The 25,068-nt window shown below is 47.1% G+C and overlaps 3 protein-coding genes across 10 annotated transcripts in view; 2 read left to right on the forward strand and 1 right to left on the reverse strand.

The window, feature by feature from the left end:
- The window catches only part of LOC146760657 (uncharacterized), a 272,204-nt gene extending 265,955 nt beyond the window's left edge, over positions 1-6,249 (forward strand). The window contains exon 5 of the mRNA XM_085549975.1: positions 687-6,249. Coding sequence (XP_085406101.1) covers positions 4,151-5,140 — 990 coding nt within the window. The 5' untranslated portion in view covers positions 687-4,150 and the 3' untranslated portion in view covers positions 5,141-6,249. The remainder of the gene's footprint in view (positions 1-686) is intronic.
- Positions 6,078-22,899, forward strand: CCND1 (cyclin D1). Of its 4 annotated transcripts, none has more exons than XR_014946989.1 (6): positions 6,078-6,396; positions 7,943-8,158; positions 8,625-8,943; positions 12,341-12,606; positions 14,036-14,184; positions 19,196-22,899. XR_014946989.1 is itself a non-coding variant. In XM_015863635.3 (5 exons), the coding sequence occupies exons 1-5, from the start codon at positions 6,199-6,201 to the stop codon at positions 19,349-19,351; spliced, it is 879 nt and encodes a 292-aa protein (XP_015719121.1). In that variant the 5' UTR covers positions 6,078-6,198; the 3' UTR covers positions 19,352-22,899. The 4 variants fall into 4 exon arrangements, 2 of the variants coding, with proteins under 2 accessions (XP_015719121.1, XP_085406102.1); XR_014946990.1 differs by having other exon boundaries at positions 8,625-8,784; XM_015863635.3 differs by lacking the exon at positions 12,341-12,606 and having other exon boundaries at positions 8,625-8,784.
- Positions 8,153-25,068, reverse strand: part of LTO1 (LTO1 maturation factor of ABCE1) — a 28,853-nt gene continuing 11,937 nt past the window's right edge. For 2 of the 5 annotated variants that reach the window (XM_032445188.2, XM_032445189.2), the window contains one exon: positions 22,556-25,004. In XM_032445188.2, coding sequence (XP_032301079.2) covers positions 24,915-25,004 — 90 coding nt within the window. In that variant the 3' untranslated portion in view covers positions 22,556-24,914. Of the gene's footprint in view, positions 11,175-11,399; positions 13,227-15,090; positions 17,697-22,555; positions 25,005-25,068 lie in introns of those variants that run through there. The other 3 variants (XR_004307614.2, XM_032445191.2, XM_032445190.2) reach the window with 3 other exon arrangements.

A 25,068-nucleotide genomic window follows, 5' to 3' on the forward strand; every position in this document is an offset into this window, starting at 1 on the left:
TTATCTCCATACTGATAGCATCAAAGGTCTCAGCCTGCTCTGGCTGGGGGCTGACTCCTGCCAGGAAGCAATTGGCTTATGAAAGTGCTTCAGCTTTGATTTCAGGTGGGTTTCAGCACTGATGCACTCACTACAGTAGCATACCAGTTACTGAGGACTGGATCCAATGTAGGATTTGGGTAGGTGGAGAACAAATACCTCAGGAGGAAAGTAGCTGTAAACCACTGGTGGCAGCTGCCTAGGCTGCATCAGCAGCTTTCTGTGGAAGTTCCTACAAGTGTCTCTATGAGAGCTCCAGGTAAACCTATGGAATTAGTCCAGAGTAAAGGAAGGTAACTTTTTTTGATATAAATGAAATCAATGCATTTTCACCCACATTTTTGCTTTTTGTTAAAATGGATCCAGCTGTGGAAGCACTAGCAAGGAAGAATGTGACCTCAGCCCCCTGATAGAGGGGTGGGAACAATTGTAGTAAGGGGGAATCAATGTAAGACCTTTTATGTCCAACACAGGCTGCAAATTATGGACCTAGGCAGATGAAGTGTTCTGCAAGTCACACTTGCAGAGCCTTGGTGAAGAGATAACAAAGGAAAACTAAAACAAAGTCCCAGTTCTTCAGCACTTATAATCTTAATTAAAGTGTAATGTAATCAATCAGGTGATTAATCATATGCTTTTTGTTGAAGGAGAACAGTAGGCATTCCTACCAAAGGCTCCAGCACCCATTTTGCTATCATTCTGTCTAACTTCATTGCCCTGAATCCGTGGACTAAGATCAGATCAGCCCAAGGAGAAAATCGCATGATATTCTAACATCTACCTGGAGTCAAATACATGGATTCAAATCCATATTCCTACAGGGAGCTAAGAAATCTGAATGGCATCGGTGCACAGCATTGTATGCACGAATTACATGTTCCTTAAGGACATTAAACTTGCAGACCCTCAGAAGAGGGCATGAATTATCACCGCTCCCAGCAGTACACATGGTGGCATGAGGGACACCAGCCAGGGACATGACTGCTCATCCTGCTGAACACAGCCAGCAAGGACAAAGTGGCCAAGAGTTTGTGCATTCAGATCCCTGTGGGAGGATGGGAACAACCTCTCCAATCCCTCCTCCAGGATCCTGGCTTTACTGCAAGAACCCAGCCACAAAGCTAAGCTGGTCTGTTTACCAATGTAACAGAGCAAGAGCTTACATCATATTGGTGCAAACAAAGCCTGGGGGCAGCGGGGGGGGGGGGGAGTAACTCTAACTTAAAGTATATTCTAATGTGAGGGCTAGCAGCATTTCAGGGTCCCTTTGTAATAAGCTCCCACACTGGAGCCTTAAGCATTTAATGGTCTGTGAAAGTTATTATTTGATGTTTTCAGCATTGAATTTCATTCTGACAGGATTTTATGATGCGTATTACAGAAAAAAAATACTGTTAGCCTAATCATATTAATACCAAATCTTTGTAATATAATAGCCTCAAACATTTTGAGCAAGGCATAAACCCGACTCTTCATAAATACAGAAAGACAAAAGTTTGAATGATGTTATTTTCCTACTGCTTCCCCAACTCCATCTGTTAGAGCCACTAAGAGCAAGGGCCATCATTCCTCTCTCTTACAGACAGAGCAGTGGAAAAGATGCTTGGCTTCCCAGGGTGTAATCCTGCACTTCTTATTCCCAGGGACAGCCTCTTCAGGCATTACCAATTTGTCTTTGTCTTTCTTTTTTTAAGACATGCCTGGCATAAGTCGTGTCTGAAATGTAATTCTTGATTTCTGCTGCTGCTGACAGTTTAAATTACGAATAGGAATTTTAAAGTTCTTTTTTAGGTTTCTCACTTTTACATTACAGTTTTCCTTTCTGCATTTCATTTGGTTTCAGTAGTCTTATCGGAGTCAATTTTTCTTTCTCTTTACTAAAACTCTACCCTGTCTGCCTTTGATGAGCTTCTAAATCCAAAGGAAAGAGAAAACATGCAGGTAGTAAATACTCTGAAACGTTCATCTCTGTATATACTGCAGACAAAGGGAATCTGCATCCTCACGTTGTCAAGAAGGGCCCTTTAAGCCTGAAATGAGAGCAGATTCTTTCAGACTTTCCCAGAGAATAGCAGTGACCTTGCAGATCAGATAACCCATGGTCTACAAGAGTTCAAATATGTCATCAGGACTTTATTTTACTGCTCAGTGTTCCTCGGCCTACTTGTTCAAGTCGGGCTAATTCCAATCTCCTCCCCCTCTCCCCCTTCAAAATAAACCCCTACAGGAGCAGACAGTGCAGAGTTGGGTGCGTGCAGGTACAAGGATAAATGAGGCCATGTGCCAAAAGCTGGAGTGTTGATGAGTGACTGCAAATCCGATGGGCACAACATATTAAACCTAATGAAAATACTTGTTCCCCTTAATTCATTCTCTAGCTCATGAAATCCATCATGGACCTCACGTTAGTGCAGAAATTGACTCCAGTGCTTCTCCACTGACTTTCAGTATTAACAGGAGACTTCTCCTTCTATTAATACTTCTTCATGTTGCTGGGGAAGCAACCAGTGTTGTTTCCAATGTGATGTTTGTCTCACCACAGCACAAGACATTGCAGGATAGAAAACCAGGAGAAGACCAAACACTTCCAGCAACACCAACACCTCTAGATTAGTTTAGCCTTAACTTCAAACTGCACCCTTAGGCTCCAGCTCAGCAACATGTATTTTATTTATGAGAACATGAGTAACACTGGTGTACTTATATGTTTTGACTTAAGCATGTGCTTCAATCTATTATTGAATGAGCTTCTAAATCGTCCGAAATCCAGCCCCATTTCCACCACCGAAAACTATTGTATTACATCATCGGGTTGCTCCAGAAGCAGGAAAAAATATTCTTGGTATTTCTTGAGACAGTTTTATTGTTGTTATGCTGCTGTATTGCTGCGATTCAGCTTCAGTAAACAGCTCCAGCCCCAGTGTGAATTCAAAACCGAAGCTGGGATTTGATGAAATGCTTGGGTGCTGGACTAAACATGCTTTAACTATACAGGGATTTTGAAGAGGAGAGATAAGGTGAGGGCTTTTGAACAAAAATGTAGCCATTCCCCTTTTCCAGATCCTCCCCTTCCCTGCTGGGAAATTGCCTGCATGTTTCAAGACCTGCTGCAATTAGCACTGGTGTCATGGTACAAGGCACACAGCACAGACTTGTGCCTAGATGACTCAGTATTTCAGGTTGGAACCTTGGAGTGTTTGAAGTCTTGCTTTTGAACATCCTACCACTTAACAATCTGTCAGAGGATTCCAACCTCCCTGCATCCATCCGTGTGTCTTCATAGCCCCATAGACCATCGCTAGGGGATCCCAGGGTTACACCCTCTCAGTTTTTAGCTGTGTGCCAAATATTCTCCCAGTTGTCATTAAGTGGATGGAGGCATGATGTACTGGCACAGCCTTACCCTTTCCTGGGAGATTGGGGACCCTACAGCACAGTGAACAGCAAACTCCAGGTTCTTCCTAGGCCGAGGCAATGCTAGTACCACAGAGAACTTTATTCTTTGGAAACAAGGCATCTCTGATTTAGCTATTAATCAAAGCAGACATTCATGTTTTATTCAGGCTTCTTGCTTTAATCCATCTTAAATGTAATACCTGCTAACAAAGGTGTTAATACATCTTTGTCTTTTTCCCCCTAGAAGAAGCACCCACAGTTCAAGGTTGTAAGTCTGAGCAATTTAGTAAACGATGTAAATACAAATGAAAATTAGCCAACAAAAGAAATTCAATTGAGTTTAATAGGAGGCTATTATCATACCTCGCATTCTCTGCTGCCCTAGCACAGGTGAGAACCGACCACAAGGGACAGAGCAGCTATCTATCTGCTCACATAGCACACACTTGCAGGCCATAAAGGGTACGCAAAGATGGCACTCTAATATTACCCGTCTGCACACAGTGATGCTATTCCGTGCTCATTTACAACCCAACTGAGCTGCACCGCACGCCGCAGCTTCGCAGAGCGATACATCTGCTCCCGAGCCCCGCACAGATGTGAGCTCACTGCGGTGGGTCCCTCCGGCCCTCGTGTCACCCCCCCACGGCACGGAGCCGCCTCGTGGTACGCGGCCGTGCAGTGCGCGACCCCGAGGCGCGGCGGCACGCGAGGAATGCGCGCTCCCGCGGCGTTGCCGGGCCCCATTTCCCTTTGTCAGCGGGGGCGGCGAGCGCTGCCCGGCTCACGTCATGAGAAAGTGCCGGAGCGGATCGCGGCCCGTGGGCGGCGGTGCCGTTCAGCGCGCACTGCTCCGCGCCGAGCCATGATGGCTGTCGGGTTCCGCTACCCGCTCCGGCCGCGCTGGGGCTGCGGGCAGGTAGCGTTGGGGGCGGAGCCGTGCCGTCCGCCGTCCCGGCCGGGGGGATCGGACCCCGCGGCGCTCGCCCTTTCGACCAGTCCCCTTTGTGTCGGCGGGACCGGGCGGCGAGATCTGCCCGTCCCGCCCGGTAACAGCCCGGCTCCGCCATTGGCTCATGCTAATGGGCGCTTCCTGCGGCCGCGCCGCCCCGAGCCGGGGGCTCCCCCGGGCCCCGCGCCAGCGCCGCTCCCAGCCGCCGGCACCGCCCGCCCCGAACCCCGCGGGAACGCGGAGCGGGAGGGGGCGGCCGGCGAGGAAGCGGCCCGACCGAGCGCACGTGGGGAGAGGAGAGGCGCTGCCCGGCCCGGACGGGACGGGGCGACCCGCGGCCTCGAGCGGTTCCTCGCCCCGAGCGGCGTGTCCTGGGGCTGCGGGAGCGCTCGTTTGGCGGCGTCCCCGCGGGTGTGCGGCGGGCAGCCCGAGCTGTGCCTTACAAACGTCACCGCCGTCCGGCCGACGTGCGCTGTGAGCGCGGTAGCACGTGTCCCGCGTGCGGCCCGACGGAAGGGCGCGGGGCGGCTTCACACCCTGACGCCCTGCGGCACGGCCCCGAAGCGTGCGGGCAGCCCGTGGCGGCCGTCGGCTGGGGTGAGACGGAGCCGGGCGGGCAGCGACCGGACGCCGTGGGCGCACAGCTGCGCACCGGGTGCCCCACGGCTCCGGCGCCGCTCACGCCGCAGAGATTCCACGTGTCCTTGCACCGTGCCCACGACGGCCGCGAGACCGTGGCCTGGCTGCCCATAAAATGAGCGCGGAGCCTGGGCCCCAGCCGGTATTGAGGCTCGGGCCTCACGGGCCGCTCCTCCTGCCAGCCCTCTGTGCAGCATCCTCCCGCGGGCCCCAGGCTTCGTCCTGGCCCGGAGATGCTCGGAGGAGGCTCCGCTGGGGACGGAGCGCTCCGCTTCCAGGTAGGCGCAGCCCCAGGCGGCCGGGCCGGCACCCACGTGGGCCTCCGGTGGGCCCGGCCACCATTTTGTGCTCGGCGGAGCTTTAGTCTCTTTAGTCTCCGGGCGACTCCGCTCCGCTCCCCTCGGAAGGAGATGTACGGGGGAAGGAAGAAGCAGCAGAACGGGGAGACCCCCCGACGCCGGGTTACAACTGTAGAGTTGCGGCCTGCGGCGAAGTCGGTGGGGCTGGGGGACAAAAAAAAACCAAACAGAATAGGAAGGAGGAAATGGGGTAGAGCTGTCCCCGAGGTGGGCTCGGCCCCGAGGCCTCGTGCCCGGCTCGGAGCACGGCCCGCAGGTAGCGCCGGCGTTCCCTTCCCCGCGCCCCCCGTAAAACAAGGCCGAGCGCTCCCCTGTGCGGCGTGCACCCCGTGCCTGTGTGTGGCCCGGCCCCATTCATCGCTCGGCTCCCACCGCACGACTCTCTCCGTTCTTAAAATTATGCACGAGGCACCGAGGAGACAATTTGGGTTTCCCCCACCTCTCCCCTGCCCTTGAAGAAAGCGAGCCTTCGTCTCATTTGCATCTGCATGAAACCCCTGCGCTCTATAAGCCGAGCAAAGGGGAAGGACTTGAAGCCTATGGGATGGCTTTAGGGCTCTGCCCCTCGCTTTTGGCTCTCTCTCTCTCTCTTTCTCATTCTCTCTCGTGCTTTGATCTCTGCTTAACAACAGTAACGTCACAGGGACTATACAGGAGAGTTTTGTTGGAAGTTAGAAAGTTTTTCAGCCTCCAGAGGGCTGTAGCGGCAGTAGCAGCAGCAGCATCCAAGGGACTCCTGGAAGGGGAAGAGAGAGAGCGAGCGAGAGACTGACTCAGTCCTTGAGGAACTGACTCGAGACGAAGGAGGCAGACATGGAACATCAGCTGCTGTGCTGCGAGGTGGAGACCATCCGACGAGCCTACCTGGACGCCAACCTGCTCAATGACAGGGTGCTGCAGACCATGCTGAAGGCGGAGGAGACCTGCTCGCCCTCGGTGTCCTACTTCAAGTGCGTGCAGAAGGAAATCTTGCCATATATGAGGAAAATAGTCGCCACTTGGATGCTGGAGGTGTGTATGCCGCGGGGCTCCCTCCGCGCCGGCTCCTCGCCCCCCTTTTGCACGGGGCTCCGCTGCAGCACGCGGTGCGGCGGCCGCGGGACAGAGCAGGCGGACGGACGGACGGACGGCGCGGCGGCCCCGCACCCGGCGGCGGCTCCCCCGGCGGCCGCACGCGGTGCGGGGCCGGGATCCGGCAGTGCCACCCGTCGGGCCCGCCGTCCCCGAACCAGGTGCGCCGGGCACAGCCGTATCGCCGCCCGTCTCGCTGCCGCCCGCCCCGGACCCCGCAGCCCCAGGGCTCGGGGCCGTCGGGAGAGGCTGCCGAATATTTTTTTCGGGGATTTTATTTTAAATTAATATCCTTGTACACGTATGCAAGCGCTGCCCGTGCCAGTATTACGCGCCATCTTTGTTCTTTTATTGCAAAGCAAAAGCGTTTATTAATCGGGAGAAAATTAGAAAGTCTCGGGGAGCGCGCCAAGGGGGGGAGGAGGGGGTGCGGCGGGGCCGGGAGGGGGGGGGGGCAGCCGGGGACCCCGCTGGGGCGGCGGGCAGGGCACGGCCGGGGGGCTCCGCGCTGCCGGGGGGGAGCCGCGGGGTGAAAGTTTCTTTGTTCGGCTCGAAGAGAGCTCGGGCTGCGGTCACCCCTCAAAGGCGCGCTTGTGCCGGGCTGCGATCTGCAAGGTCGCTTGGGAAAAAGCGGCTCGGAAAGGGCCTCGGCCCGAACGGGACGCGTTTTGGGGTGTCCCCCGTGGGCTCCCCGGGAGCCGGGCTACGTTTTCGTGCCGTTTCCGAAACGCCGGACGCCCGCGATCTATTTTTAATTAATTTTTGAAAGCGCGGCGCCGTGCCTCGCTTTGGGAAACGTCGCGCCCGGCCGCGCCGCGGGCGGGAGAGGGACGAGGGGAATTCCACTTCGGGGTGCCTCCCCGGGACCCCCCCGGCGGACCCCGGCTACGGGGTTCGGTAAAGGACCCCCGGAGCTTCGTTTTCAGCTTTTTTCCGGAGCCCGGCGGATTTTTTAAATATTTTTAAATATTTTTTGAAAAGATGACGTCTGGGGAAATGCGGCTGGACGCCACCTTTGTGTCTCGAACGGAGCGGGGATCGAGGCACCGCAGCGAACGGGGGGCAGAGTGAGGGCGGAACGGCAGAGCCCGGGGGCAGCCCGGCCCCCACTCTTTCCCCCCCCCCCCCCCCCTCCGCTGCCCCCGCTTTTTCCTGCGCTTATCCATTTCTGTGCTTTTTTAAAGTCGTTCGTTCTGGGGGCCGCTGCGCTGGGGACGACGGGCTCCTCCGCGCTGGCCCCCCTTTCCTCCCCACGAATCTTTCGAATACCGCGTTTCCCCCACTTGGCCCCCGTGACTTTCATTTTTCTTCGCACCTCCGTTGTCCCCCGTTTCCCTGCCGCGTTTCCCTCTTCCCCCCCATTTTCCCCCCCTACTCCCCCCCCCCCCCCCCGCAACCTCGCCCCGCACAGCCCGGGTGGGGGAGGGACGGGTCGCTCTGCGCCGATGCCGAATTTGTTGTTCAACGACCTCCGTCCTTCCCGCAGGTCTGCGAGGAGCAGAAGTGCGAAGAGGAAGTTTTCCCCTTGGCGATGAATTATTTGGACAGATTTTTGTCTTTCGAACCCCTCAAGAAAAGCCGGTTGCAATTGCTCGGAGCTACCTGCATGTTTGTGGCTTCCAAAATGAAGGAAACGATTCCTCTGACCGCGGAAAAACTGTGCATTTACACCGACAACTCCATCAGACCCGACGAGTTACTGGTAATTGCGTATTTAATCACCTCAGGCCAGAAAATAAAACCAGAGAAAAAAATAAGAAACAACAAAGAAACACCCCCCGCCCCCCTCGCCAAGCACGCTGATGGGGAACCCCCTTCTCAGGGCCGGGCATGGCCGCATCCTTCCGCCTGCACATCCCTCGTCTCCACGGGGCTGCGGACCCCCCGAGCCCCCCGCCCCCCCTCCGAGGCTGCCCCGCTTGGAGCCGGCGCGGCGAGGCGCGACTTGGGCTCCCCCTGGTGGCCTCACCGGGTGCGGCGCTTTTCTGGGTGCGTTGGGCGGCCCGGTCCGGCCCCGGCTGTAGCGACCACCGCGGGAGGGTTCCGCCGGGCCGGGCGTGGGTAACGGGGTGCGGGTGCTGCACGGCCCCGCTTGTACCATCTGGGCTAACGGCGCTTTCCCTCCGTTTCTTCCTCCTCTTCCCCCTTCCTCCCTTTTGTCTTTGCAGCAAATGGAGCTGCTGCTGGTGAATAAGCTGAAATGGAATCTGGCTGCAATGACCCCCCACGATTTCATTGAACATTTCCTCACTAAAATGCCTCTGGCAGAGGACACCAAACAGATCATCCGTAAACATGCTCAGACTTTTGTGGCTCTGTGCGCTACAGGTATGAGCCCTGCACGCCCCGCAAAGCGCGTCGCTCCCCTGCGCACAGCCGGCCCTGGCTCGCGGCTGTGGCTAATGTGGGCTCTCGGGGCTGTGGGGAGGGAGCTTAAGCCCTGATTATTGCCCTTGTTGTTTGTAGAAGGTGGATTACTCCGCACAGGTAAGCTTTCTCAGAAGATACTTCTGAGCTGAATGCGTTGGCTGGGGGAGAAGTACCGTGTTTCTCTGTGCAGCAGCACGGGATGCATGCTGTGGGGCACAATCTTTTCGCCTCCACACACTGGGTATTATCAGTGCTGGGGCAGCAAGAAGCTCGCTGCCCACACAGGGGGAATCTTGCCTGCAGATCTGTCCTAAGACAGCTTTATAGGCGGAGGGAACAGCTCTGTGTGGGGGGTTTGGAAACTTCCCTCCCGAGCCGCCTCTTCCCCTCTGGCGGCAGTGGCAGGAGCCACGCGGTGCGGAGGCTTTGCTGGCGCGGGCCGGTGCTGCCATCTGCGCCCCAGCCACGTGCTGTGCCGCAGCCATGTGCAGAGCCATGTGCAGGGCCCCGTGCAAGTGCTTGCCAGGCCAGGTCCGCAGGGCCCCGATCGTTGGTTTCAAGGGCACCGTGCCTGTGCGCGCCGCGGCTTTGAAGTTCCATGTTTGCATGCAGAGTGTGTGTGTGCGTTTGTGCGTGCGCCGGCTTCACCCGCTGAACCCTGGCAGAGCGGGAAGGAAAAGCTGTCCTCCAGATCTCACGGTTCCCACAGACCAGAGCAGAGAGGAGCAGGACAAAAGAAGTCCTGGAGGGAAGATGGATCCTCTGCTCAAAACGCGGCACCTTCGGTGTGTTGGCTGTCGGTGTGACGAGACAAATCCACAAATGGCAAAGGAATAAGGAAGAAAAAGCAGCCAAAGCAAATGTTCTTTTGCAGTAGCACGTAAAGAGGAATGCCAGACACTGTTAGCACTGATAAAACATAGTGCAAAGGAGATACTGTGCTGCATTAAACGCTAATATTTGGTAGCGGCCGTGCTGGAAGATATCAAGCCTGCTGTGGCACCTGGGAAATCCTCGGTGGGATGTGTGGTCAACCCAGTTAGGGAAGCTCGTCTTCCAGATACAGGTTTGGTAAAAAGATTCGAGAGATGTCCACAGGTACTTGGAAGAAAACATGGGTTACACAGAGCCTACTGGTAGAGGCCCAGAGACAGAACCAGACCCTCGTGGGACATCTATATGCACTGGCATCACTCGGCACAGTGGGGCGGCTCCAAAGTCAGACTGCAGCAGCGCTGCTCCAGGATTGGGGCGTGCAGCCCCCCAGCAGCCTTTGCACCACCTGCAGCAGCACGACGGGAAAGTCAGATGTGCTCTCTCCATGTCAGAACCCACCAGATAAGGCTGCTGGGACCCTGAATGTGTAACTTGCTGGTTTTGATGCTACCCCAGCTGTTAGCTAAAAAGAACAGTTCCCCTGGCCTCCCTTTGGATATGGGGATGGTTAACCTAGGTTGTTGTGTTGGCAATGACAGGGATGAAAACAAGAGTAGTTCAAAGGTTGGACACTCGCTAAGGGTCCAGTACTTTGATCTACTGTCGCTGTTGTTAAGTTTCTTCTAGGAAGCACATCTAGAGCCTTTACTTAACACTGGTACAAACCACAGCTGGAGAATGCATCAGTAAATGAGAGCCATGTTCTGGGAGTTCTACTTAGCTTTTGAAAAACAATGCTGAGCTCACCGGAACTGGGGCCCTCTTTGGCTCCCTACTCAAGCTGGGAATATTTCCTGGGGAAAGTGCACGCAGAAGGGCTGCCACTGGGCTCTGTGTTTTTATTGTTATTTTTGGATGTTGGGATTTTCTCTACCTCTTGCTTTCCCCCGCGACTTCTTTGTCGGCTAGTGAAGATAACATGTGGCTTAAGTATCATCTGGACTTTGCTTTGCTGTTGTTGGGTTGTGTTTCCCCTTGCCAAAACGAACCTAGATGGACTGCAAATGCCTTGTGTTGCCTGGATGCTGTGCTGTGGGGCTCAATCCAAAGTCCACTGGAAACACTGTGAAACTCGCTGAAGTGGCCTCGGGGGTGAGCTCAGTATGTCCTCTGCTTGAAGTGCACGGCCCGTGTCCCCTTTTGAAGGAGAGACTCCTGAGAGGAGGCAGCAAAATAATGCTGGCGTAGAAAGTAAGATCTCTGCCAGTTGGCTTAGCAAGGTGAATGCTGTGGAAGTGTTTGTGGATGAGCGTGCATGCGTGCTTGTTCCAGAACGAGAAGGTTACATCGCAAGGTGAAGTGGAGGGGAATTCCTTCTGAGCTCCCTCCTCCGTTGCCTGGCTAGTAGAAGTGCATTTGTTTGATTAGGTTCAGTTTCGAGAAATACATTTTCACCAAAGGATGTCTTTGTGCTGTGGTGGGTTTGGGAGAAAAAGAGGGGGAAAAAAAAGAAATAAAAAATGACCAGGGGTTGTTTGAAGTTAACACATAATTGAGCTTAATGAATGGGGCCTTGGCATGGCCGAACAAGGCAGGGATAGCTCAAAAGGAAGCAGGCCTCTTTTGGCCCAAGTTAAGACCAGTGTTGAGGGAGAACTGCGGCTCTATAGAAGCATAACAATGAATAGCAACAAATATTGGAGCTTCAGCATTTCATTATGTTCCTCTGGTTATCAAAACACACCGGGCTCCTTTTATATTATTATTATTATTGCCGTTATTGTTGTTGTTGCTTTCCTCCTCTTGAACGGAGAAAGAAAGATCTCGCTTTGAAACAACCGGGTTACAATTCTCCTATTCTCTGGCCTTTATAAAATTGGGAGTCTCAAGGTATGTGACCAGTTGGAACCTGTTGCATCTTGCAGCAAGTGATTTATGTTCGCAGTTTTGATTTGCCTCAATGAAAAGATTTTCATTCATAGCCCCCAGCTCTCCAGACGGATGGAACTGCTGCTCCATTTAAAAAGGAAAAGGGGTGACTCGCCTTGTTAGGAATTTTTTTTAAAGCGCTGCAGCGCCTATATGCCTGCTTTGTCCTCCCTTCAGGGTGGCTGGCATTCTTCTCTCTCCTCCCCCTCCCCTCTCTCTCTCTCTCTCTTTTTAACAACGCTGAAGTTGTTTATTCTTTTTGGATGAAGTCTCAGATAGGCTACTGGGGATGTGTGCTTCAATTGATGGGGCCCCCTACCCCATTGTGGCTGTGTCAGGTCTAATTCATCTCACCGAAGCCCCCTTGTTCCTGAGCGCTCAATAGCGCAAGATGAGGCGATGGAGGCTGACAATGATGCCACACTCTTCACTTGGGGGCATCCAATTACAGGCGAGAGGGGCCCCCTGATTAATATGCTGAAATTAGTGGCCTCTGCCACAAATAATTCCTTGTTGAGTTGCAACAAAAAGGCAGTCCATGCTGCTTGTCTGGAGTGGTTATAGGGACAGACACAAACTGGTCATTTAAACTTCATTATCACTTTTCCACCTTGGAAAGAATGAGGGTGTGACTATGAATTCGTGTTCTTGTTTACTGCTCCATTTAAAAGAAGAACGCAAATATTAATCCCAAACATGATCTTGTCAGGATGGACTTCATTAAACTGACACATTTTGGCCACGTCCTGTGCGTGGAAAGCAGTCGATGTTGGCGTGAAGTCACTGCCACTGCACCCCGCTGGAAACCAAATCACGGTGGGATTCACGTTTGCCTGCTGAAGGCCCTTGCTTCTGGAGCCCACCTGCCACTGCCTTTCAGACTTTCAGCTGGGAGACCATCTGTGGAATGCGTGTGTTGTCAATAACCAGCCTTAACTACCTTGATCTGGGGGAATGACAGGAGCTTGATCCAAGGTGTGTGTACTTAACGTCTGTCCCGAAATGGGCGGGTTAGGAAAAGGGGGCAAATTACGTTTGCTTTGAACGTGGTGGCGCGCAGGAGATGGCTTTAGACCAAGGTTGGCTTTTTGCTGGCAGCTCATCACAAAAGCTGGGCCACAATTAATCGTGTCGGTTTTAATGTGAAGGTTCATAGAGCACAGGGCGCGGTGCCCTTTTGAAGGTGGGCACTGCTCTGGGCTGCAATGAGGCGTCAGAGATATGCGGACAGATTCAGAGGAGGGGGCTTCCACAGGGTGGTGGAGGCTTTAGTTTCACTGGTAAAACATTGTCACAGAAGTTATTTTATCATAATAAAGGAGATGCATGATTTAATACTCACGCTGTTCCACTGAGCTCTCTGAGCTGTCCATTCCTTTGATTTCATTCAGGGGTTTGACAGATGGTTTATATTTTTTCGGCCCAGAGGAAGTTGTATTCTGATAAAAGCTTGAAGGAATGTATCTCAGGTTCTTGCGTATAATGTGGCATTTCCCCTTCTTCCTCGCAAAATCAGATGTTTGCTTTTGTGCCTCTTTTTCCTTTTCTTTCCGATTCCCCTACGAGGTGTACGCTGCCACACATCAAACGCATTCCTGTTCAATGGAAAAGAGTCTTAGCATTAAAACGTGGATTATTCTTATTAAAAAACACGCACCAAAACCATGCTAAATGGCAGAGATAGCCCCTTAAGGAATCATGGGAGTGGCTTTGTGGAGAGACCTACAGCACTGCAGTCTGGAAGGGGGCCCAGCCTCTTGTCAGCATGGTGTCACATCAGAATGTAACTGATTGTCCGCCAATTCTTGGGACCCCCGTCACTTAGTTATGCTGCATTTACATTAAATCCCTGTTGCCGGGATGGATGGCAGCCACTGACAAGAGACTAGGTTGAGACAAAGCATTTTTAAGATGAAACCTTAATTTAAATATGGATTATCTGCCTCCTGACAGGGCTAAGCGGTCTCTCTCTTCCTTTCTTTTTACCGATGTTGCTGTTCATTAAAGCCATATTCCTTTGAATGTCAGTGCTTTAAAGGGCCTGGGGGCTCAGGTTGGAGTGCACCTAGGGCTTGATGACGTGCACTACTGGGGAACGGGAATGGGCTTCCCAAGCGGTACGGCAGCTTATGGGCAAAGCGCTGTGACACTGCAGTCCCCAAATGACAGTGCCCTACCAGGTGTTGTGCGCAGCGGGCTGCCCGCCTGGACCGCTGTTGGCAGGTTGGGGCACATGGCATCTCGGAGCGGGAGGCACCAGTGTTTGGGTGCAGCAGCTGGCAGCTGAAGCCATGTTGGGAGAAGAGAGTGGATGTGTATGGGCAGGCTTCTACAGCAATCATTTCAGTCTTTTTTTTTTTTTTTTTCCTTTTTTTTTTTTTTCCCCTCTTCTTTCTTCATACAGATGTTAAATTTATTTCAAACCCACCTTCCATGATCGCAGCTGGCAGTGTGGTAGCAGCTGTGCAAGGCCTGCATCTGGGGAACACTAACACTTTCCTCTCCTATCAATGCCTCACACATTTCCTATCACAAGTTATCAAATGTGATCCGGTAAGTGACTCTTCTCAGTTGATCCTTCTGCCTTAGAGTTTAAGAATGAATGCCTGCTTGCTGTGCAGTAGCTAATCTGGCAGTAAATCTCGGTAAAGGTCAAACCTCAGAGGGTGTTTTCTGAAGATGCTCGCTGGTGTTGGTCCCTGTTCTGTGCTGTCATTACAGCCATTATTAATCAGCAGTTACAGTGCTGCAGCTTACTGATAGGAACACCACATCCAGCTCTGGTGTTCCTGAGAGGCGTATCTGACAGTGCAGAGGAAACCCTGAGCTGAGTTGGGGATGATTTCAAAAGCCGTAATTTGCCTATAGGTAATTAAACAGCAGTCTGTGCAAAAGAAAACCATTAAAATAAAGGCGAGGAAATAGTTACTGGGATCGCAATAAATGGACCTCGTGGTATCTCTGACCTTATCTTTGACCATACTTGAGGCCTTTTATTGTGCCAAGTGGTGTGAAAAAGCCCTTCTTAAAAGAGTTCTAATGATCTAATTTGGTTTATTACGTGCTAGACCTGCACAGTAGCTGGTATTGAATTCCTTTTTGGAACAAATGCTTGTCCCACGACTTTCTGACAAGGTAGATGGTCCTCACAGGACTCTCATTTTGCCCTGCAGCTTCCAGGAGATGCACATCAGTAACTAGCGAGCAATAAACCTTTCATGAGTGAATGGGCCAGGAAGGGAGCCTACAAGGAAGACCTGAAGTCAATGATCCATGTCATAATGGTGTGTGAGGTTGGGGCAGAGTTGAGCTTTGTTTTGCAACAATGTGGAAGACCAATAAATAGATGCTTTTAAAAGGTTCCTGTGAGGTCTCCCACTGCTGGACAATGAGACAGATAAAGACAAGTCTGGTTAGGGCAGAATCTTTGAGATGCTGTTAAATAATTTTTCACGTTAATAATTTAAATCCATGGAGAGTTTTATTAGTCCAGGTCCATCAGAACTAGTTTTGTGTAACTGGGTGTTGTTGGCGGGATTGAATGATTTCTGGAAAGATGAATGCATCATAATGAATTATTCACAGCAGAATATATTACATCAGATAAACAACTGCTGACAAATATTATATCACAACTTCTTCGGTCACTTTCACAACGCCTCAGATTTTAGAGTGGTGTTTTTGCCATTTATGTTACCGCAGCTGAAGTAGCATGGATCCAGCACTGAAATGTTAGATGTTATAGGAACACTGAAGTAAAATATTGTAAATATTTGGTGCACACATGTCATGCTTTCAGTGAGTTTGGGAACAGTGTAGGTACATCAGTGTATGATTGGCCTCTCCTTGGCGCAAGGTGGCTGAAGGAGGTACTGAGGAAAAATTCTAAGCATGCTGTTGGTACTGACAGCATCTGACTCAAATACAGGCAGTATTTAATGATCTCTGACAGAACACTGAAGGAGATGCTCACACACCTTGGAGAACAAGAGCATGTTCTTATATGACTTACTTGACTTATTTGATGACAGCTCTTTCAGAAGAAAATTGAGCAAGAAGGAAACTAATGCTTCTTTCTTTCTTGTCCAGAGTCGTCATAAGGCCACAACTTGTACGACCTGAACTTAAAAAAACTAAGATCTTTGAAAGGAAGTAACTCCTCCAGCTTCTGTTGCTAAAGATATTTACTTGTTAGTGCAGCTAGAGTTGGAAGTAAGGTTTCTGTAGAGGTTGTTACAGAAAATGAGCAGTTATGCTATATGTAGATATATGTTGTGTTTGTAATTAAGTAAGAGTACAGCATCTTTCACTGCTGTTACTTTGGAAAGGGCAGATTGCTTGGTTTTGTACACAGTGTGATGCCCCTGCAGTTTCCCATGAGGCAGGCCCATGTAAGCCTACTGCCAGTATCTGTTTAGCTGGCATCCACGTGAAGTTTGTTACTCTACAGCGATGGTTCCCCTTTGTCAGCCTGCATGACCGAAGCCCTTTACACTGATGTGGCAGAAATATTAAGAGCGTGCATTATAACAGCATTGCTAACGTTCTCCCAGATTATCTATTAGCTAGAACAGCCGGTCTGTTGGATTTCAGGTTATATAATTACACTTTTTTACCTTTAGTCTCAAAGAAAGCTGAATCTAAAGTAAAATGGATATCACCTGATTGGAATTCCTTTATGGTTCATGTTTATGTTGGTAGGAGTCCAATTTCCCATTTTGCCTTTGATCAGGGGTAATTAGAAGTCAGATAATCACAATTAGAAGTCTTGGGCTGTCTTCCATCATTCTATTCTTGACCCCATCATCCAAACAGATGGAATTTTACCTGACATTCATTTCCAGGCCAGAAAATTGCTAAACTAGATTAGATTGGGTTTCCATGCTGTCTGTTAGCGCGTTGGAATTCGTCTCCTGCCTGCCTCTACTCAGAGGCACCTTCAGACATGTGCTTGTTATCCAGAGCGGGTCAGGCAGTAACAAAGGACTTCCAGGCAGCTTCTTCTTTGTTGTTGTTACTTGTTTCCTTTAGTATCTGACCCTGGAGTGTGATCATGTCTGCTGTGTGTGTTAAAGGTATTTGACCACATCAGTTAAGCTAGCAAGTCTTTTATTTATTTATTTATTTTTTCCTGTTTTTTCCACTGAGGGTCTTAATTAATCCAGGAAGGGTTTATGACCTTGAACAAACTGTGGGCATTGAAAATTTGGGTAGCGAAACAGAAAAGTTGTTGGGAGAAGTTATCAGGATAACGCACAAGTTTAGTGTTTGCTTTTCAGCATTGAGAAGTAGTGAGAATGAAAACAAGCTTGTATTAGGTTGTTCATGGTGAATTTTGTCTTTTGCAGTTATTTTTGCTAGCCCTAAGGTATTCCGCTCACCTGGTGACTGACTGAGTAATACACGGTCTGAAACAGAATGCCTGACACTTAAAACAGTCTGTCACCTGCAGCAGAAGGCTGCTGTTGATAAAAATTGTAAGGATAATGCTTTAAAAACATGTTAGGCAGTTCTGACACGCTGTACTGTGAGACTTTCACTGGAACTGAAAATATCTGTGGTCAAAAATAATCTTCAAATAGTGTAGTTGTATGTATTAATTGGCAGCTGAATGCCAGAGGGAGAAGAATAGGTATTTATTGAAATCCTTTTGAATGGTTTGAGTTTTCAGGACTTAGACGTGCTACATGCAAATAGCAGCATTAAAAATAAAAACAGGATTTGCTTTGCTATGAAAATAAATAAGCTTCAGTTTGGAACCCTGGGCATAGCACTTTGTGATCAAAGAATTATCTGAAAAAGTGTCCAGATTTGTAAAAGTAAAAATCCCCAAACTGCTATTCATGTGCTGTTTTAATACATCTAATTCCAAGTGTGACTGAGGTAGACGCTGCAGGATGGGTGAGCAGCAGCCACGCAGACAGGATTGATCTGTCATATCTCAGGAAGGGGTGAGGGGCTTCGCAGGGAACGTAGTGGGAAGGCCAGAGGAATGCAGGAGCCGAAGGCATCATGACTTCAGGATATGAGGCGTTTCTTTTTGTCATTTAAAACGCTGTGTGTCTCTGTCAAGAGGAAATATTACACTAGGGTTTAAACCAAGAGAGGTCATAGGTTATGTGTTTTCAGTGAGCTGTAACTGATGGTCTGATCTGCTTAGAGGTAGGATTAACCTCCCTCTCTCTCAGAAAGGCCTCGCAGAGAATTGTTTGCTTGGGTTTCTAATCTTATTTTACCCCAAATGCCATGTGCCCTTATTGGTGGCAGAGGAGATTCTTGTGGTAGTGGAATCAGTGAAAAGCTGGTAGATCACACAAGAAGCCTCTGAATGAAGGCAGAATTGAAACTGGGAAATAAAGAAAACAGCAGGCAGGTCACCCTCTCAGGAAAACAACATTCATTCTCAGTCATGCACATCCTAACACTTTTGACGGCAATTTATCATGGAAGACTGGGTTCACCGCAAGGGCTAACACATGTCATAGGTTAAATCAGAAAAGGCAGTACTGAAAGGAAACTTCAAAGTCCTTCAGACACAGAGTTAAATATGTTGGGAAAAAGCTTACGATATTTGTTGTATAGATAAGAGTAAACAGCACGCTGGAGGAATTTTGGCAAAACACTGGGATTGTTGTGCCTGCTGAAGCACCAGTTCTGTGCCCTTGCAGTAGATGTGTGTGGCTCTGAAGAACACAGCCGTAGTTTGCAGGACAGGTTGAGCTGACAGGCCTTCTCCAAATGGAATTGCTGCACACTTGGATGTGCCTGCTCATGGTGTGCTCAATGGCTGGGGAAATTCCCCTTTCCCACAGTTAACCTGGTCCTGCTGGGTGCTTGCTGCTCTCCATTCAAACCAGAGCCAGTCCACAGTACAGCCATGACACTTTTCAGGCCATGCACCCAGCTCCAGACATGGGCTGTGAAGCTGAGGAAAGAGCTCCTGCTCTGAGCTGCCAGGGTGGATGCAGTAGCAAAGTGGAAGCATGGCATCACCTTAGTGATATACTTATAAAACATTTCCGCACTTTGGAGTCATGCTGATGGTTAAATTTCTCTGCTCAGATGCTTTCTGAGTTAGAAATCAGTTAGCTAACCTGAGCTGCCCACTACTGCAGACAGTAGCAGCTGGCAGGCAGCTTCAGTTTTGTGTATCTGAGCATCCACATACGTGCCACTTTCGTTGAAGAGCTTTCTCTGCCAAGGTCCTGCCAGGTTGGCTACTGCCCGTGTCACTGCAAGAGCGTGCACCACATCCATGCAGCTCTGTGCACTGACACAGGGAGCACAATGACAGTTGTCAGAGGAGCGCATGTGGAGCTGCTCACTGAGGCCGTTAAGTGGAAGATGGCAGGAGTTACTGCTGAAGGCTGGAGCCAGTTAGCACCCTGCAGCAGTTTGGGTACCTCATCCAATCTTTGCACTGTTCCGCATTGCTCTTCCTGGGCTCCCAAATAACTTGACTGTATTTCTCGTGACATTTTAAGAAATGGTATTTGGCCTGTGATGTTAGTATTTTTCTAAAGAACCCTGGGTCTTTTTTCTCCTCCTGCTCAATCTTCCCTAGGATTGTTTACGAGCCTGCCAAGAACAGATTGAATCCCTCCTTGAATCCAGTCTACGCCAGGCACAGCAGCACAACGTATCTTCAGAAACAAAGACTGTAGAGGACGAAGCAGACCTTTCCTGCACACCCACTGATGTGCGAGATGTGAACATTTAAGAGGACTTCTTCTAGTGGGTTTGCTTGGCAAGAGAAGCAAAGAAAGGGCATCTGAGAAGGAATCAGCATCGGGATCTCCCCCACAGAAACCCTTTTCTCCAGGACATTTTTATACCAGAAGGGAAAACCAGTCTTGTTATATTTTACCTTGCTCTGTCTCCCTTCCATCTGTGACTTCAAACAAACAAATAAACAAAAAATACCCCAAAAACTGTCTTAAAAAAGGAAAAAAAAATAGTATTTGCATTGCCCCCAGGGGTTTGTGCTACAAAAATAGAGGATTTTATACAATAATAATCAACTAGTTTTTATATTAAAGTGTTCTTGTCTGTATGTTGTAAAAATAGGCATTAACACACAAAATGTCTCCAGGGGAGGTATTAGATTTGATTTCTTACGTATAAAACGAACCAACCAACCAACCATTTTTAAAGTAGAAGAGGGTTTTTTTAGATAGTAAATGAAATATTCTTTTGTTTTTGTTTTTGTTTTCTTTAAAAAGCATAACTTTAACGCAGTTCTAGGCTTTTCTGTATCTTGCTTGCTTATGCATTTAGTCACTTTATAATTCATCTGTAAATGTTTATTTTATTTCCTTAGGTTGTTTTTTTTTTATCCTCTTCACCTTATAAATGGTTAACGTAACCCATAAGTTAGTGTATGTTAGTATACAGCATTATTATATGTTAATCTTTTTTTTTTTTTTTTTTTTTGTGCCTGTGGATTGCCTGTGCATTTGTAGGGTTCCAGCTTAGCGTTGTTGGGAAAGGCCAATGTACTACTCATACGATACTCTATTATAAAGAGAAACCGAAATAGTGACATAATATATTATATTTTTGTAATCTTCATATTTTTGTAGTTACCTGTGTAAAATGCTGGTCTGACCCCACAGATATTCAGCCTAATTATGGTCAGGTTCAATCCACAGCTTAGTCTTTTTTTTGTTTGTTTGTAATATTCTAAAACCATTCCATTCAAAGCACTTTCAGTCCATTAGATATAGGAAATACATTCTTTTATTGTGTGGGAATTGTTTTGTTGGTTTTTTTTGTTTGGTTTTGTTTTTTTGGGTTTTTTTTTTTGTTGTTTTATTTTTTGGTGGGTTTTTTTTGTTGGTTTTTTTTTTTGTTTTTTTTTTTTTAAATGGAATGGTTTGGAAATATATTAAGTGCTTGTTGGCAAACTCAGAATTGCAAAGCAAGTGCATTTAACTATGGTGTTAGAGGAAAGGTGATTTTTCTTTATCCGAAGGTTGTGTTCCAGTGAGAGAAATTGCATTCACAAATTGCCAGGATATCTTCCTATCCTTTTCTATAGAAAAGTTGAAGTTTAGAAATCCTTTGGTGCCAACACATGGTAATGAATTAGGGGCCTTAAAGGTTCACGTATAGGACGCACAGTTTTAAGGACTGTCTCTAGATGTTTTGCAACTGAAGGTTTTTAAACACTAAAATATATAATTTATAGTTAAGGCTAAAAAGAATATTTATTGCAGAGGATGTTCGTAAGGCCAGTATGATTTGTAAAGTAATGCAATCGCCCCTTTCTGAAATAAGAAAAAAAAAGAATCGTTCTACCCTTGCTGTCACAGTTTTAACGCAGCTTATGAAAGAAAAAGGACACGCTTCAGAGAACAAACCCAAAACCAAGCAGTCTATTTGGCCCCTCAGACATTTTCAATAGCAAGCTAACCACGATAAAAAAACGCCATAGTTAATAGATATGAAAATTGGAGTACTTGAAAGAAGTTCTTATTCCAGTATATGCCCCATGGTTGTTGTTTTGTTTTTTTATTTAGCTACAAATAGAAAATTTGCACATCTTGGCTATGTATCTTTTTATTATTATTTTAGGAAGTAGCTGAAGGGACGTGGACATAGCTGTTGAAGTTGATGCTCGAGGAGAATGTGATGGTGAAATGTATGTGAGGAAACTGCCGCTAAGGTGTTGATTGTAAAAATCAGACGAAACAAACGCATTAAAAAAAAGAAAAAAGAAAAAAAAAAAAAAAAGAAAAAAGGAACAGAGAAAAAAGAAAAAAAAAAAAAGAAAAAAGGAAAAAAAAGAGAAAAAAAAAAAAAGAGAAAAGGAGTGGATGCTCCATTTTTATTGAGCTGCTATGGATAAATTCCCAGCATGGTTTGAGAAAAAAAGAAAAAAAATTAACATTGCTTTTCTGTATCTTTGTCATTGTGTTTTGCTGCTATTTTGTGGATCAGTTTGGTTTTTCTTTTTATTTTTTCTTTTTTTTTTCTTTTTTTTTTCTTTTTTTTTTTTTTTGTTATACAATGTCATATACTGCCATGTTATAGGGTTTAATTTTCTCATAGAAAATTATATTATTGACATCTTTTTTTTTTTTGTAGATTTTTTTTATGTGATCAGTTTTTACTTAATGTGATTACTGCTCTATTCCAAAAAAGGTTCCTGTTTCACAATACCTCATACTTCAGTTAACCATGTCTAGACCAGGTTTTAATGTTCGTACACAGTGCCTCATAGTTCTACTGCAAATGGAAATGCATCGAACGTTATTCTGAATGGGTCTCGCGATTTGCAACTAGGTTGCATTGATGTAAAGACAGCAGACATTTCAGAAGATCGAATAATGTCCGCTTTTTGTTGTTAGACATTTTATAAAGCTGGATTCTTTGTCTGATCTGGGGTTTATTATCATAGTAGTTCTAAGCTGTGTTATTAGCCACATTGATATATGAAAGGTGCATTATAATATAACTTTTGTATGCCACCTGATGTGGTTCCCGTCAGTTGGGATGCATCACTTGGTGTGATAGGTTATCTTCTGGAACTCTTTAAGTATTTTGTGTGTTTAATCTGTTATGATATATTAGGGTTGGTTTTTTGTTTTTGTTTTTATTTTTATTTTTTTTGTTAATTATAGCATAATGCTAATTTAAAAAGCCTGTAAATCACATAAACAAGCCAGCTAACAGAGTTGTATGCTGAAGAATAATCTAGCTGTTGCCTGTATGCTGCTAAACCAAAACAGAATTAGAACTCTTTCGAGGCAAATGCAGTTAAGACCCTACATAGTGCATAAACAGAGCATTGCAATGCTACTAGCAGTCGCAGGACCCAGGAGGACTGGATACATTCTGTTCAAATTTCAGGAACATTTCTTACTGCTTACCTCATAAAACACTTCTGTTTGTGGCATCTCTGTGTCTCTGAACCAAACATGATTACTGAGTTAGTGGTTGTTGGTTATGTTATGTGTTACACTGAGTGGCAGTGTGTACTGCAAATTTCTTTCCATATTGTGTGTACTGAAATGCCAAATCCAGATACGTGGGTTCATGTGCCAACAGAGATGCTTTGTTTGTCACGTTGTTATAACAATCTGTAGTAAGCAAGCAATTCAGATTTGTACATTTTTATATTGTACTTATTGGCATCACTGGTCTGAAATGCACATTTTCACCAACAGACCTGTAACAGACAAGTTTCCAGCAAAAAAAAAAAAAAAAGAAAGAAAAACAACAAACAACAACACTAAAGTCTAGAAATAAAATTGGTAAAACCCAGTGCCCGCTTGTTTTGTCATTTTATTACTTTCACAAATGCAGAATGGTAGTAACTGTATCACATAACAAGTAAGCCATCCCACTCTCATTCTGGCTGGGCTTTAGTAATTACAGCGCTAACATTTATATCAGTGCTTTAGGAAAGCAGGTGTTGTTAGAAGTGGGCAGGTGACTAGCACTCAGTTATTCTTGTCAGTGTTGGTCAGTGTAAAGTTTTGTGCCCAACAACGCATTTACAGAAATGGTTTGTTTTAAAAGCAGCCGAGTTAAAATCAACCATCTCTGCCTTCCCCCATCTTCTACAGAGCTTTTTACTGTGTTGGTATCACTGAGATAATGACGAATTAATACAAAAAAAATTAAAAGCCTGCTAAAATACATGAAAAAGAACTGGACTTGAGAAGGACAGGAATACAACAGTAATGAGGTACAACTGCAGAACAAAGTGAGAAAAACTTACAACCTGTTTGCCAGTTCCTTCTCCAAGGTGCCTTTCTGAAAACAAGACATGTGCTACCAATTGGAAGAGCTGGACACAGCAGCAACAGATTGTTCTTTGGGGAGAATGATCACATTTCTAATCTATATACTGACTATTGGGAACGAGAGGAGAACGTGATGGCAATTACTGCCTTGGAAATATCAATTATTGTAAAATGTCAGGTCTCCCTGGATGACAAGTCTGGTACATGCTTTATGAGTTTCCCGCTGACTAAACTTCACAACTGATTCTATGCAGTAACTACTGCAAAGGAGGCTACAGTGAAAGCTGCTGATGTCTGTTAAGCACAGTCTAGTGTAAAATCGGTCTGTCCTAGTGCAGTCGCTTGTATGTTTTGAGTGAGGACATAGTTATGATCCTGATTTGGGAACAAACAGCTTTTTGCTGGTGGGGGGGGGAAGGAGAAATTTCAACCTGCTTTCTGTTGAACGCGTTAAGTGGCTTATGCCTTTTCTATGATGTTTTGCACTATTAAAAACAGATACTCCGCAATTTTAGTGGGCTTAAACCCTGAGTGTCAGCTCTGCCATTTACATCTTCTTTCTCTTAAGCATCATTTCTGAATACAGCCTACTAAATTCAAATGTATTATTCACATTGAAAAGGGCAGGATGACAAGAATGTAGCAAGAAAAACAGTTTACTATAGGCTGTAAAAAATATGCACATTCAGCTAGGCTACGCTCTTGCTCATTAAAAGGAAAAATACTTTATTACATCAGATGGAGAAGCGTACACAGTAAACCTCCAAAAGATCTCCAAAAAATCCTCTTCAGTTCCAAACTTGTATCTTTGATGAAAATTAAGATCACGCATTCTTTATTAAGCAGGGTCTGTTAAATGCAGAAACTGGAAATCCACTTATGTGGAAGCGTATTTGGCATTTTAAAGGATGGAAAACTCCAGATAGAGGAGAAAGTGAAGCTTGGGGCTACAGAAATGAAACACAGGAATGACCCAGGCGGGCGGGTTAGATGCTCTGACAAGATTCCTAGTAGTGTTGCTGAAAAGCTACAGTAGGACAAAGGTAATAAAGCTACAAATGATGGCATTTGAGTGAAATCCCACCAACGTCACTTAATGAGAAATGTATCTTTTCCAGACCAACATGGTGATTTTATGATCCCACCAATGTAACTGACCGGTAATTGCAGTGGCATGGCAAACGTATGATTTCCATTTAGCTTTTGAGTTCCCCATAATATTAAGATCAAACAATGATTAAGAGATTGCATATTTGTTAACTAGATTGCACTGATAACACAAGGCTTGCTAGACTTCTGATTTTGCTCTTCAGACTCAAGGAGCAAAGCAAAAGTCGCTTCTTTAGACATCTAAGAAGAAAACCAGTTTCTTGGTGATCCTGTTAGCATCTGCACAGCCATACTAAGAAACTGCTAAGGATTTCCAGCCACAGTTTTCATGAATACTCTTACTTGAAGAGAGAACTGCTGGCAGAAAGACTGGGTGCTCGCAGTATAGCAGGAATAAGGCACACATGCAGCATCTGAACTCTACGTGGGCTTTGCTGCTGTGGAAGCACCACCTGCACTACAGGGGTAGCTTCTGGGGCCCAGGTTGTACACAGCACTTCCAACCAACTCCTGAATATAGAAAAGAATGCAGAGTATCAGTTCCTACCCAGAACAGGCTCCAAGTTTTTTGGGA

The sequence above is a fragment of the Coturnix japonica genome, chromosome 5 (assembly GCF_054131305.1).
Source record: "Coturnix japonica strain WE chromosome 5, WE-NBRP24, whole genome shotgun sequence".
Classification (NCBI taxonomy): Eukaryota; Metazoa; Chordata; class Aves; order Galliformes; family Phasianidae; genus Coturnix; species Coturnix japonica.